At 41.9% G+C, this 14,593-nt stretch overlaps 1 protein-coding gene across 1 annotated transcript; it reads left to right on the top strand.

Annotated features, from left to right (window-relative positions):
• The first annotated feature begins 1,672 nt into the window (after positions 1-1,672).
• On the top strand, positions 1,673-6,001 carry LOC137637614 (succinate dehydrogenase cytochrome b560 subunit, mitochondrial-like). Its single transcript, XM_068369761.1, has 5 exons — positions 1,673-1,747; positions 1,856-1,927; positions 4,109-4,308; positions 4,484-4,626; positions 5,454-6,001. The coding sequence occupies exons 1-5, from the start codon at positions 1,731-1,733 to the stop codon at positions 5,556-5,558; spliced, it is 537 nt and encodes a 178-aa protein (XP_068225862.1). The 5' UTR covers positions 1,673-1,730; the 3' UTR covers positions 5,559-6,001.
• The last annotated feature ends 8,592 nt before the right edge of the window (positions 6,002-14,593 follow it).

Here is a 14,593-nt window from a genome sequence, read left to right on the forward strand (position 1 = left end):
TTTGTTAGTTTACAGTACAGTATTTTAATAATCTTCGCTATTAGCCACTTTAGATATGTTTATATTACCACCTTGAATGTGTACATAACTCATATTTAATTGTATATAGTACGATTAATTATTCATTATACATTTTTCTATTAACAGCTGTATATAATATTTTGTATTTATAGCTTCTGATATAATCTAGGCAATGCATAATAAGGTTATATTCGCTAAATAATTTTTTCAAAACTTTCGTTTATCTTCGTTTTTCTTTATTTTTTAGTATATTACCAATTTTATTCCACTAATAATATGTGTGTATGGAATTGTATTAATTATTAATATTATTTTTTTTGTCTTTTTCATTTTTCATTTATCTTATATTTATCTATTTATCAAATCTTTCTCCATTGGTAAGTTTTCTTTTCATTAGGCCTACTCCTTGTTTTAAAAATATTCCATTTTTAATATAACCATAAAATTCTCATGTTTTCTGTAAATATATTCCTAGCATTTCAACATCTATTCATTTGCTTCTCAATTTAAAACATTTATATCTAATATAGAGATGTAAATAATGTATATATATTTCTGGTCTATTTTCTTTATTTAATGTATATTTCGCATATAATTCTAATTAGATTTTTTTTAGATTTCTATTGAAACATTCTCGAAAATACATTTATAGAATTTAAACATATTTAATAGAGCGATGTATATAATGTTCCTGTATTTATTTTTGCATTTAATTCATATTTCCAATGTGTTTTTATTCCATTTTTATTAGATTTTTATTGAAAACTTTAAACAATTTATTTCTCAATTTAAAATATTTATACTTAAAGGAGAGATGTATATAATATCCATGTATTTCTGGTATATATTTTTTTGTATTTAATTCATATATCTAATATATTTTTTAGTCATTTTAGATTTTTGTTGTATCTTTCTTAGCATTTTTATAGCTTCATTTGCTTTTAAATTTAAAACATTTATAATTAAAGGAGAGATGCATACAATATCCAATATTTCTGGTTTAATTTCTTGCATTTAAATAATCTTTCTAATATATTTTTTAACCCTTTTTTTCAGACTTTTATTGAAAATTTTAAACTATTTACTTTTCAATTTAAAACATTTATATTCAACGGAGAGATGTATATAATATCACTATATTTCAAGTATATTTCTTGTATCTAATTCACATTTGCAATGTATTTTTTTTTATCCTTTTTTAGATTTTTATTGAAAATTTTCAACTATTTGCCTCTCAATTTGAAAAATTTATACTTAAATTATACTTAAAGGAGAGATGTTTATAATATTCCTGTATTTCTGGTATATTTTTTTGCATTTAATTAACAATTCTAATATATTTTTTTTATCCTTTTTTTAGATTTTTATTAAAAATTTCAAACTACCTCGAATTCCTATTTACCAGGGGTGCCATTCGTACGATAATTATCGTACATGTACGATTATTTTAGATCCAGTACGATGTACGATACATACCTTAGGTATATACATATGTGTGGTGTGTGTGTTTAATTAAACAATTATACTCAAATATTTAGAAATAAGTCAATCATAAACTCCTTAATAATTATATTGAAACTGTGTACGATAATTTTGGTTGAAAAACGATAATTTTAAGCCTTATGTACGATAATCCAGTGGACATAATCTGGCAACCCTGCTATTTACTTTTTCGAAGAAGAAGAAAATTCGTCGGCCGTGACGCAATAATGGCTCTCGTACTCAGGTAAGTTTACATTCAATTTAAGCTTATTTTAAGCTTATTTATGTATAAAATGAGCTAAAATACCATTAGAGAATAGAATAAAGCTTAAAATACTCTCTTTTATTGCAGAATTGCTAGCAGAGGTTGCTCTTTTGCGCATACGAAGCCGATATCTCTCCAGGGACCTTTCGCTACACAATGGTAAAGATGGCTTTTAAAATATTAGGTCATGGTATTTTACGGTATTTTAAGGCTTATTTACCTAAAATATTGCCGCTAATAACTTCTTTGCTTCCTAAAATATTCATTTAATTTTTTCAGGCAAGTCTGGCTTTTGTATTTTAGGGTTACCGAGTTTTCGAATGTAGGTTATATTCACGGCCTATTGTAGGCCACGGTAGGCCTGTATTTCTTAAAATAACCTTAATGTATATTAAGGGCCTTCCCCTCAGGGGAGAGGTTAGCCAACCTGGAACATATCCTTCAACCCTTCCTGACGGGACAACCTAGGAGGGCCAAGGGCTGGCAGAAGTTACTGGGTCATCTGGTTTCGCTGGAGAAATTAGTACCGCAAGGGAGACTCAGGCTCCGCCCGGTACAGTGGAATCTAATAAAGTCTTTAGAGTCGTGGACCCAAGGCAAGGAGCCCCACAAATAGTCCCAGTCCTCCCCAAGACGAGAGAGACCCTTCTTTGGTGGAACATCAGGTCGAACACAGAGAAGGGAATGCCCTTCGCCCCCGATTCCCCGGAGATGCTGTTGTTCACGGACGCATCGAAGGAGGGTTGGGGAGCACACCTGCTAGGGGAATCGACAAAAGGGCAGTGGTCTAGGGAGGAGGCGTCTCTCCATATAAACATCCTGGAGATGATAGCGGTTCTGAGCGCAAAGGATCGGGGGACACAAAGGGTCGCACAAAGGTAAGAGAGAGCACGGTGAGATGTTGATCACGCCGCGACCAGAAACTTACTGGCGATTCGACCTGAGCTAGCATGCTGCCCGACCCCGGGTCGGCTCAGGGCACGTACCGTACTGCTTGAGGTTGACCCCGTAGAAAACGAGAAGAGGGTAAACTATACAAAAAGCTGGTTGGTTAGGTAGAGTTAACCAGTAACTCCTAAGAAGGTAGTTCTAGGTAAGTATGTTAGGAAAAATACAAATGAATTAAAAATTTGTGATTTAATAAAGCCTATTTAATAAAAGTCTTATCTTAATTAAATAATAAAATTTTTACCCATATAACAGGCTACCCTACCTTAGGGGTAATATTATAGATATTGACGGCTTAAGGTAGTTCGTTATTTAGAGCCGTTAAGATAATAATAGATTTATAAGCATCATAATTTGGATCTGTATGTTCCTGGAATTACGTCTTGGTCGATAGATCCTGAATAATTCAATTTTTCCGAGATAGCCTCATATTGCTGGTATATATTTACCCGTGTGCCGTCAATGGTAAACGTTGAATCCTCCCAGTCTCCGCCATCCTGCCTATAGTAAATTTTTTCTAGCGAGGCAGATTTGCACCAACTCGCAGGGGATGCCCTTTTACCTTGGATGAGTTTCCTGATCGCTGATTGGTTGGACAAGATAATTCTAACCAGTCAGATAGCAGGAAACTTTTCCAAGCTAAAAGGGCACCGCTGTGAGTCAGTGCACATGCCCCTCGTTAAAGAAAATTGAGTACCGGTATTTATAGGATATTGTGTTGGGGCCGTAGAACATATCGTGTATTTCCTTTCCTCGCTGGGCTATTTTTCTCTATTGGAGCTTTTGGGCTTATAGCATCTTGTTTTTCCAACTAGGGTGTAGCTTAGCTAGTAATAATAGTAATAAATATGAAAGAAATTATAGTATGGACTGTCCAAAAACAGCAGACCCGGATGGGTTGTTAAATAACCCTCGTTTAACACACCTCACCGGGGTGTATTTCGGCTTTCTTTTGGCCCATAGCTCACTGTTTTGCCTTTTACTAGACATTTATGTTTGGAGCCTTTGTATATCAGCGGCCAGTTCGTGTGTTCATTAAAGATGGACATCAACTAACCTAGACTTTCCCCCCTAACCTAACCTACAAGCCGTGTCCTTACCTACTTACCTAACAAGGGGCTAACGCCTCTCTGCGACCCCCCTTACACTGCTGTATTCTAATACATAATAATTCATACAGGTGGCCGCTATCATACATACACCCCTCATATTTTTTTTCCCCATTTGCAAATCAACCTCTGAAATGTTATTTCTAAGTTCAGTCCATTTCTTGTTTAGTACAGACTATGTCTATAGATTGAATTGGTGCTTTGTCCAGATGGTGTAACAATGTACTATTTTCTATTTTTCTTTTGAGGATTTTATATTGAAAGTAAAACGTCTCTATTTCAGGATGAGAGTGAGCACGACGCCCTCCTGCCTGGCCCTGAAGCCGCAGTCGGCGGAAGACTTCTGGGCCAAAAACAAGCGTCTGCGTCGGCCAGTCTCGCCTCACCTGACCATCTATAAGCCTCAGATTACTTCGATGTTGTCGTTGAGTCACAGAGCCACAGGCGTGGCCCTGTCTGCGATCATGTCCGGATTCAGCATCGGTACGTACGCCTTTTCTGCAATATCAATTGACCGCTTCTCTCGACGTGTACTAATGACGTGTACCAGTAGGTCGCTAGCAAGTATCTACCGGTACAGTAATACTATATACAATATTCGATATTAATAATTGTAATAGCTGTAGAATAATAGTTCCATTTTTGCTTTCTTAAACAGGTATGCTGGCTCTACCAAATTCGTACCCATTCTATTTGGATTTGATCCAGTCGCTGCAGTTCGGCGGGTTGATAATTTACGGAGTCAAGTTTGCCCTGGCCTTGCCTTTCATGTACCATCTGAACAACGGCATTCGACATTTGGTAAGCACGAGTGCCCGCTTTACGTTCAAGTAGTAATTCTATTCTTCGATGCAGTTTGTAGTTCTCATAGTATGGTATAAATCAGTCTTGTGAACAACAATTTTCAAAGCATCAGTGTGTTGAAATCAGGTCATTAAAGTACAAAATAGTCTTTCATTACAAGCTGTCATGGTTGAAAATTGTTCAACCAGACCTGTGTCAATATTTTAGCTCATAGGGTGGCCAGAAATATTTTTACTAGAATTACTTTATAAGATCTTATCTCGATGAATTTCAAGGCTAAAAATTTAGTCATGTGATATAATAAGTTGACTATGATGGAATTTTTTAAAAGAGTTGTATTCCAAAAGTATTTAATCATGTACTTCACAACTTGAATAATGTTGACTTTCAGTATTTGACAATGTAATTTTTTTATTTTCTTTTGCCTTCAAAGTAATGTATTGTGATGTGTTCCCTTCTTGCATGAAGTGGCTGTGAAGTAATTTTTGATATTCACTTGCACTAAGGAAGGGTATCTTTATTTTTTATGTTTTGCAAGTAGATTTGGGACCATATGTTTTGAGAAGAAATTTTCAGAGAACACAATGGCACTCTTTGTGTAATATACTCTGACCCCATACCTCTTAGAGAAACAATTACATTAACGAGTTTCCAAATTGGAAAGAACACTATTTTCAAAATCTTCAATTATCTAGCTCTAGGGTCTAATGCCTTTCATAGCTTTTTATAAAAGCATGACCCTTAATTTATGAAGCGTAAGAGTTTCAACTTGGTCTGTTTATATACGATTTTACCAACGTTCTAAAGACACACTAACATTCCAGGTTTGGGATCTTGGCTACGGATTCACCCTGAGGACACTCTACAAAACCGGCTACTTCGTGATGATCTCGTCGGTTATAATGGCCGGCGCTTTGGCTTTCCTTTAAAAAAGGGGTTACAGTAAACGATCGCAGTGTGTTGATAATCACAAACGATTTGGATTCTGTGAGTAACATGTGGCAACTTGGTTTTAGGGTTCAGTAGGATGTTTTTCAAAAATTTATTTTCCACAGCGGCGAACTGTTGCATTGCGAGAGCCTGTCGCCATTTATTCAAAAAGCGCTAGACTCTCGCGAGACAAGTGTTCGTTCGCTGTGGCGAGTCGACTTATGATTTTTCCTTTTGATTGTGAAACGTAACCATTTTGTACGATGTTTTCGTATGTCCGAAAAAGGAATTTATATTGAAATATATTACTGCCTTCTTCCAGAAATTAAATGTCGGGACAGTGTATTGCAAGACATATTTACTACTGTAGTGCATGGATAAAAACCAGAACCATAATCAGAGTCTTGTATTTATGTAAATAAACTATATTCTTAAAAGAGAATTATTCGTTACCTTTTCTCGTCCATTTATGGCACAAACAGTTGGTACCTTCTTGACGAGCTGTTGGGTTTAAAATGACAAGGGTCGTCGCTTTCCATTGTTGCCTGACAAATTACTTGGAAGTGGCCAGACTCCTATTTTTGGAGAATTTAATGATACCGGCGTCAATGACCTTTGATGTCAGGATGCCAGAAAACTTGAAATCAATCAATCAATTATTAGTTGTTCCGTAACCAAAATACAAACCACGCTATTTTCATTGGGTTTACCTTTTAGCGTAGCTGAAATGACGAGCCAATAGTTTTTAACGAGGGTTAATTACCCCCGCGCTAGTTAGCGGGGGGTAGGGGAAGGGTAGCTAGCTACCCCTCCCCCCTCACACACCAGTGAACTGCTTCACTTCACTTTTAGCTCATACAATGAACAGACGTCTCTGTCCCGTCCTCGCATGGCAGCCATTAATGCTTTGTCTTACTAATTACTTACTTTTCTTATACTTAATATATATGTAAACATTCTTATGTTTATGTATATATTTGAGTATAAAAATGCAGTAAGTTTCCTTTTCAGTGTTTGTGCTGTGTGTGTGTGTAGGAAGTCCACTCATCTGTTTTATTACAATACTTCCTATGAACTTTTGATACTATATCTGATATTTATGATTTTAGCTCGATTTATTTGTATCTCTTGAATGTTTGCAAGTTGAGAACTTTCTGCATTTAGAACTGATATGTAAATATTGTGAGAAATATTCTTGCCATAAGGCTGCTAAAAGTTTGGGTGAATGGTGGTTCTTGTAGTGCTACACCGATTCGAGCTGTAAGCTCCGGTCTACCGCCACTGTCGTGCAGTCTTGGTTGTCGTTATTTTGCCCTTCAGTCAAGACGTTGTCCCAATTGACCCGATTTGTGATGGCCGCCTGAAAAGATTTGCTTTTGTCCTAGATAGTTATCCTGCTATATTAATTGATTTGAATTTTCCATCAAAGTTTTCGTGAATGACGTGGTTTTTGTTTCTCTACTTCTGGACATTTGTGTATTTTCATTATCATCTCCTACACCTAAGTAGCACACAAATCAAATTGTTATTTATCGCCCTTTTTGACGTTAGCACTGGACTGTGTAATAGCCCCTTGTGCTAATTTTTAAACTTATTCCACTGGTTTTTTATAGGTTATAATTTTCTTTAGAGGTAAAGGTTTTCTTCTATAGTTGTTCAAGGAAATTTGAGTCCATGAGTAGCATTCGTGGTTTTCTACGTTCACTAGTCCGTTTGGTAGCTCCGTTTATGAGTTTAATCCATTCCAGGAGGAAGTTCGTAAGCCAAAAAATTTGTTCCTACATATTGTACAAACCCTAGACCTTTATTAAGAGAATGACTATTGGATTTATAGTGTTTCCAAATAACTGTACAGTAATTGTTACAGTCTCTATACTACCTACCATTATCCAATACAGTACTGAATACTTTTTTTTCAATATTAAACTTAGCCGGTGATCATATAAGCTGTCAGCTCTGCTGCCCGACAGAAAAACCTAAGGACAAAATACGCCAGCGATCGCTATACAGGTGGGGGTGTACATCAACAGCGCCATCTGTCGAGCAGGTACTCAAGTACTCCATGTCAACACAGAACCAATTTTCTCTCTGTCGTGCCACTGGCAAGACCTACTAAATACGCTGTTGCTTACTGGATTGATTTTCACATTATTTGGTGAAGTACTCATTTCTAGTTTTTAGCTTTCGCTTTGCAGAGGTTATCTTCAATACTTCCTTGCATTCTTTGATTGAATTTTGGATTATTTGTTGACGACTTGGATAGATTTTGAATTTCCCCTTTGACTAATTCAAGATGGCTGACCCTTCTCAAGTCCCTAAATACAGGAAGTGTAGTGCTAGGGACTGTTTTAGGCGTCTTCCGAAGGCCTCTATCGATCCTCACACCATTTGTTCCAATTGTCGGGGTAAATTCTATCAATGGGAAGATCGGTGTGAGGAATGCGTTGGGCTTTCGGAATTCGATTTTGTCGAATTCCTTAAATATTCACGTAGGCTAGAGAGAGATAGAGTCAGGAGGAGTTCATCTCGCTCAGTTGATTTTTCCTCTCCCCATGCCCCACAACCTATTCCTTCCCCTGTAGTGGTTACTCCTGATCCCCCTTCTAGCACTCAACAACCTTCGATGGCAGATATGATGCGTGCCATCCAGGCTCTGGGTGAGAGAGTCGAGTCTTTAGCGAGTGACCGCAACCAACTCATGGCAGACGTCAGGGAGTTGAAGGGTAAGAGTGCAGTGGGAAGTGAAGTGAGTGGTAGTGCTGTGAAAAGTGTTAGTGTTGCGCTTGAGGGTGCGTCTGTTCGTGCCTGTCGTCCTCCCAGTCCGGGACCTCTTGCAAGCTCCCAAGCCCAGGGGAGAAGCAATGTCGTACGACCAAAGGGTTCGACAGGCTTTAATCAGCGGACAGACGTTCCCTCCGTGGTTTCGGACGTATCTTGCCAAGATCGCCCCACCCACAAGAAGACGAGAGAGCCCGTTCATTCCTCGTCTGCGGAAGAGGTTTCACGCCAGAAACGATGGACCAAGGTCTCACGGCCTCTCAAACGCAAGGTCCCTTCCGCGCAAGTCCAACGGCCCAGGTGTAGCCACTGGGTCAGTTCGGACTCGCTGCAGTCTTCCGATGACTGCACACCTCCTAAGAGAGGCAAAGTGGTACCGCAACAGGCAGTAACACCGTCTGTTGCCGCACCTGCTGCTGTAGACCCTAAGTGGTCTTTGCTACAGTCTATGCAGACACAGTTAGCATCTTTTATGCAGGAGTATCGTGCGGAGAAGGTTGACGCTGCACCCGTTAGCCTACAACCAACCACGGTTGTGCGTACAGTAGACGCTGAGGCTACCTTCTCCCGCACTCCGGCTGTGAGAGTTCCACCACCCATGCGCAGTGTACCCTGCCAGCCGCACGTTGACGTTCACAGACGCACGGAACCCTCCGTTGACGTTCGCGAGTTACCACAACAACAGGAGGGTGGAGTTAAGTTGCTTTGTTTTGACGCTGTGCGTCAACCTCCGCAACCCACTGTGGTTACCGCTACTCGCCCGCAGCAGACTAGTCAGTCAGGAGTAGAAGCTTTGCTTCCCCACACAGCTATGGTTGTTGCCAGCTCACAGACTGACCAACAGTTCCATGACGTTGCGTCCAGTGCAGTCACGCATGCGCCCGTGCTGCCGGACTCAGCCGACCAGCTGATTCCTACTCCTTTGCCGCTTCCTCTTCAACATTCAGACGATGGACTCTCTGATGATGACGACGCTGCACATCTTGACGACCCGCACACGGACATCGACGAACCCAAGACCACGCCTCCCTCCTTGGACTTTAGGAAAGTGCTTGCACTGTTCAAGGATTTATATCCTGATCAGTTTGTGTCTGCAGCACCACGCTCTCCTCCCTCTGAGTTCGCTTTAGGCACGCAGTCATCCGCACCTGCCTTTACGAAGCTCGTCCTCGCCCGCTCATCCAAGAGAGCTTTAAGAGTGCTGGGAGATTGGTTGCAGTCCAAGAAGCAACTTGGGAAGACAGCTTTCATGTTTCCCCCTGCCAAGCTTGCTTCCAGATCTAGCGTCTGGTATGCCACGGGAGAAGTTCTCGGCTTGGGAGTTCCTGCCTCTGCCCAGGGCGACTTCTCTAGTCTTGTAGACTCTCCCCGCAGGCTGGCCATGAGACGCTCCAAGATTTGTTGGACTCCTTCGGATTTAGACCATCTGATGAAAGGAGTATTCAGAGCGTTCGAAGTTTTTAACTTTTTGGACTGGTGTTTGGGAGCGTTGAGCAGGAAGACCTCCCCTTCTGACAAGGAAACTTCCATGCTCATAATGTCCTGCATGGACAAAGCCATACGGGATGGTTCTAGTGAGCTTGCGGCTTCTTTCGTTTCCGGGGTCCTCAAGAAACGGGAACACCTTTGCTCCTTCTTGTCAGCTGGAGTAACCCCATGTCAAAGATCGGAGCTTATGTTTGCTCCTCTCTCGAAGTGCCTCTTCCCTGAGGAGTTGATCAAGGAGATTGCTGCCTCCTTGATTCAAAAAGACACACATGACCTGGTTGCGTCATCCGCACGCAAAGCCACCCCTTTGCCCTCCGTGTCTAGACCCAGGATGGATACTCCAGCGTCAAGGTTCATTCCGCCCTTTCGTGGCAGAGCCTCCAGCAGAGGAGGTGCTCGTGCCGAAGGTAAACGTGGGAGCAAGAGGAAAGGTTCCAAGTCCTTTAGAGGCAGAGTCTGACTGCCACCTTCTTCAGACAGCAGTGGGAGCCAGGCTCAAGAACTACTGGCAGGCCTGGGAGAACAGGGGCGCAGACGCACAATCTGTGAAGTTACTCAGAGAGGGGTACAAGATTCCATTCTTGCGCAAGCCCCCTCTAGCAACAACTCCCATCGACCTCTCTCCCAGGTACAGAGAGGAGGACAAGAGACTAGCTTTGCAGCAAGAGGTGTCTCTCTTACTACAAAAGGGAGCGGTAGTCAAAGTCCGGGACCATCAATCCCCGGGCTTCTACAACCGTCTCTTCTTAGTCGTGAAGAAGACAGGAGGGTGGAGACCGGTGCTAGACGTCAGTGCTCTGAATGTCTTTGTCACAAAGCAGACGTTCACCATGGAGACGACAAAGTCGGTTCTAGCATCGGTCAGGAAGGAAGACTGGATGGTCTCTTTAGACCTCAAGGACGCTTACTTTCACGTCCCCATCCACCCAGATTCCCAACCTTTTCTAAGGTTTGTTTACGGGAAGGTTGTATACCAATTTCAAGCCCTGTGCTTTGGCCTAAGCACGGCGCCTCTTGTTTTTACGAAACTGATGAGGAATATTGCCAAATTCCTGCATTTAGCAGACATCAGAGCCTCCCTCTATTTGGACGACTGGCTTCTAAGAGCTTCGTCAAGTCGTCGCTGTCTGGAGAATCTAAAATGGACTCTGGATCTGGCCAAGGAATTGGGTCTCCTGGTCAATATGGAAAAGTCCCAACTCGTCCCATCCCAAACTATAGTGTACCTAGGAATGGAGATTTAGAGTCAAGCTTTTCGGGCTTTTCCGTCGACCCCCAGAATCAGTCAAGCCCAAGAATGCATCCAGAACATGCTAAAGAAGGACCGATGTTCAGTCAGACAGTGGATGAGTCTGATAGGGACGCTTTCATCACTGGACCAGTTCATTGCGTTAGGGAGACTGCACCTCCGACCCCTTCAATTTCATCTAGCTGTTCACTGGAGAAAGGACAAGACGCTAGAAGCGGTCTCGATCCCTATTTCCGAGAAGATGAAGTCTTCACTGACTTGGTGGAAGGACAACATTCACCTCAGAGAGGGTCTGCCACTGGCTGTTCAGACCCCCAACCACGTTCTCTTCTCGGACGCATTGGACACGGGCTGGGGTGCGACATTAGACGGTCGGGAATGCTCGGGCACGTGGAACGCGGATCAAAGAACGTTACATAACTGCAAGGAGCTATTGGCAGTTCATCTAGCCTTGAGAAGCTTCAAGTCCCTCCTTCTAGGCAAGGTGGTGGAGGTGAACTCCGACAACACCACAGCCTTGGCGTACATCTCCAAGCAAGGAGGGACTCATTCGATGACGTTATACGAGATCGCAAGGGACCTCCTCACCTGGTCAAGAGATCTAAACCTGTCTCTAGTAACGAGGTTCATTCAAGGCAACATGAATGTCATGGCAGACCGCCTCAGCCGGAAGGGTCAAATCATCCCAACAGAATGGACCCTTCACATGAATGTATGCAAGAGACTATGGGCCTTGTGGGGCCAACCTACCATAGATCTATTTGCAACCTCGATGACCAAGAGGCTCCCAATTTATTGCTCGCCGATCCCGGACCCAGCAGCAGTTCATATAGATGCCTTTCTTCTGGATTGGTCCCATCTAGACCTTTATGCATTCCCCCCGTTCAAGATTGTCAACAGAGTACTGCAGAAGTTCGCCTCTCACGTAGGGACAAGGTTGACGTTGGTTGCTCCCCTCTGGCCCGCGAGAGAATGGTTCACCGAGGTACTGCAATGGCTAGTGGACGTTCCCAGAACACTTCCTCTAAGAGTGGACCTTCTGCGTCAGCCACACGTAAAGAAGGTACACCCAAGCCTCCACGCTCTTCGTCTGACTGCCTTCAGACTATCGAAAGACTCTCGAGAGCTAGAGGCTTTTCGAAGGAGGCAGCCAGAGCGATTGCTAGAGCAAGGAGGACATCCACTCTTAAAGTCTACCAGTCGAAGTGGGAAGTCTTCCGAAGCTGGTGCAAGTCGGTATCAGTATCCTCAACCAGTACCTCTGTAACTCAGATAGCTGACTTCCTTTTATACCTAAGGAAGGAAAGATCTCTTTCAGCTCCCACGATCAAGGGTTACAGAAGCATGTTGGCAGCAGTCTTCCGTCACAGAGGCTTAGATCTTTCCAACAACAAAGATCTACAGGACCTCCTTAAGTCTTTTGAGACCTCGAAGGAGCGTCGTTTGGCCACACCAGGTTGGAATTTAGACGTGGTACTAAGATTCCTTATGTCAGAAAGGTTCGAGCCACTACAATCAGCCTCCTTTAAAGATCTCACTTTGAAGACTCTTTTCCTCGTCTGCTTAGCTACAGCTAAAAGAGTCAGTGAGATACACGCCTTCAGCAGGAACATCGGATTTTCATCTGAAACGGCTACATGTTCTTTGCAGCTTGGTTTTCTAGCCAAAAACGAACTACCTTCTCGTCCTTGGCCGAAATCGTTCGATATTCCAAGCCTTTCTAATTTGGTTGGAAATGAACTAGAAAGAGTCTTGTGCCCTGTTAGAGCTCTTAAGTTCTATTTAAAACGAACTAAACCTTTACGAGGACAGTCAGAAGCTTTATGGTGTGCTATTAAGAAACCTTCTTTACCCATGTCGAAGAATGCAGTTTCCTATTATATTAGACTGTTGATACGAGAAGCTCATTCCCATCTGAATGAGGAAGACCATGCTTTGCTGAAGGTAAGGACACATGAAGTTAGAGCTGTCGCAACTTCAGTGGCCTTCAAACAAAACAGATCTCTGCAGAGTATAATGGACGCAACCTATTGGAGAAGCAAGTCAGTGTTCGCGTCTTTTTATCTTAAAGATGTCCAGTCTCTTTACGAGAACTGCTACACCCTGGGACCATTCGTAGCAGCGAGTGCAGTAGTAGGTGAGGGCTCAACCACTACATTCCCCTAATTCCATAACCTTTTTAATCTTTCTCTTGAAATGTTTTTTATTGTTGTTTTTGGGTTGTCCGGAAGGCTAAGAAGCCTTTCGCATCCTGGTTGATTTGGCGGGTGGTCAAATTCTTTTCTTGAGAAGCGCCTAGATTAGAGGTTTTGATGAGGTCCTTTAGTATGGGTTGCAACCCTTCATACTTCAGCTCCTAGGAGTCGCTCAGCATCCTATGAGGATCGCGAGGCTCAGTAAGGAAGACGTACTTAAAAAGGCAGAGTAATTGTTCAAGTCGACTTCCTTACCAGGTACTTATTTATTTTATGTTTGTTATTTTGAATAACTGCTAAAATGAAATACAAAATACTTAGCTCTTAATAATGTCAACATGTAATGCTGGTCTCTACCCACCCCCCTGGGTGTGAATCAGCTTATATGATCACCGGCTAAGTTTAATATTGAAAAATGTTATTTTTATTAATAAAATAAATTTTTGAATAAACTTACCCGGTGATCATATATTAAAGGACCCTCCCTTCCTCCCCAATAGAGACCCAGTGGGCCGAGGAGAAAATTGGTTCTGTGTTGACATGGAGTACTTGAGTACCTGCTCGACAGATGGCGCTGTTGATGTACACCCCCACCTGTATAGCGATCGCTGGCGTATTTTGTCCTTAGGTTTTTCTGTCGGGCAGCAGAGCTGACAGCTTATATGATCACCGGGTAAGTATATTCAAAAATTTATTTTATTAATAAAAATAACATTTTTGCTTCTGTCCTATCCCTCATGTGTGTAGCTGACAATGTAAGCCTAAGAAAGGTTCTTCTTGGCCGCCGCCAAGTTTAAAGAGAAGGGGCACTTCTCTTCTTCCCTTCAATGTCTCCCAACCCTACATATTGTACAAACCCTAGACCTTTATTAAGAGAATGAATATTGGATTTATAGTGTTTCCAAATAACTGTACAGTAATTGTTACAGTCTCTATACTACCTACCATTATCCAATACAGTACTGTATACTTGTTTTTGCTTCTGTCCTATCCCTCATGTGTGTAGCTGACAATGTAAGCCTAAGAAAGGTTCTTCTTGGCCGCCGCCAAGTTTAAAGAGAAGGGGCACTTCTCTTCTTCCCTTCAATGTCTCCCAACCCCAGAAGGCACTAAGGACGTATCACCTGTCTGTTGTGTTCTGTCCTACAAATGCGTCGTCTTTGGCCTACACGACTCCGGAGAAGAACTTCGAGTTCTCCCTTCTCTTTTCGTCTTCATTGTGACTTCTAAGAAATTTGTGTAAAGGACATCATCGTGAAGACAAGAAAGTTCGATCAGCGGGAGTTATGTCTGCTTAATTCTTGCTGTTACCACTGTCCCCTGT

The sequence above is a fragment of the Palaemon carinicauda genome, unplaced genomic scaffold (genome assembly GCF_036898095.1).
Source record: "Palaemon carinicauda isolate YSFRI2023 unplaced genomic scaffold, ASM3689809v2 scaffold89, whole genome shotgun sequence".
Taxonomy (NCBI): domain Eukaryota; kingdom Metazoa; phylum Arthropoda; class Malacostraca; order Decapoda; family Palaemonidae; genus Palaemon; species Palaemon carinicauda.

Bases quoted from the DNA above. Each gene is read 5' to 3' on its own strand.
- LOC137637614 (XM_068369761.1), top strand. The intron at 1,928-4,108 runs GTAAAGATGGCT...TCTCTATTTCAG, and splicing joins GGACCTTTCGCTACACAATG to GATGAGAGTGAGCACGACGC. The intron at 4,627-5,453 runs GTAAGCACGAGT...CTAACATTCCAG, and splicing joins ACAACGGCATTCGACATTTG to GTTTGGGATCTTGGCTACGG.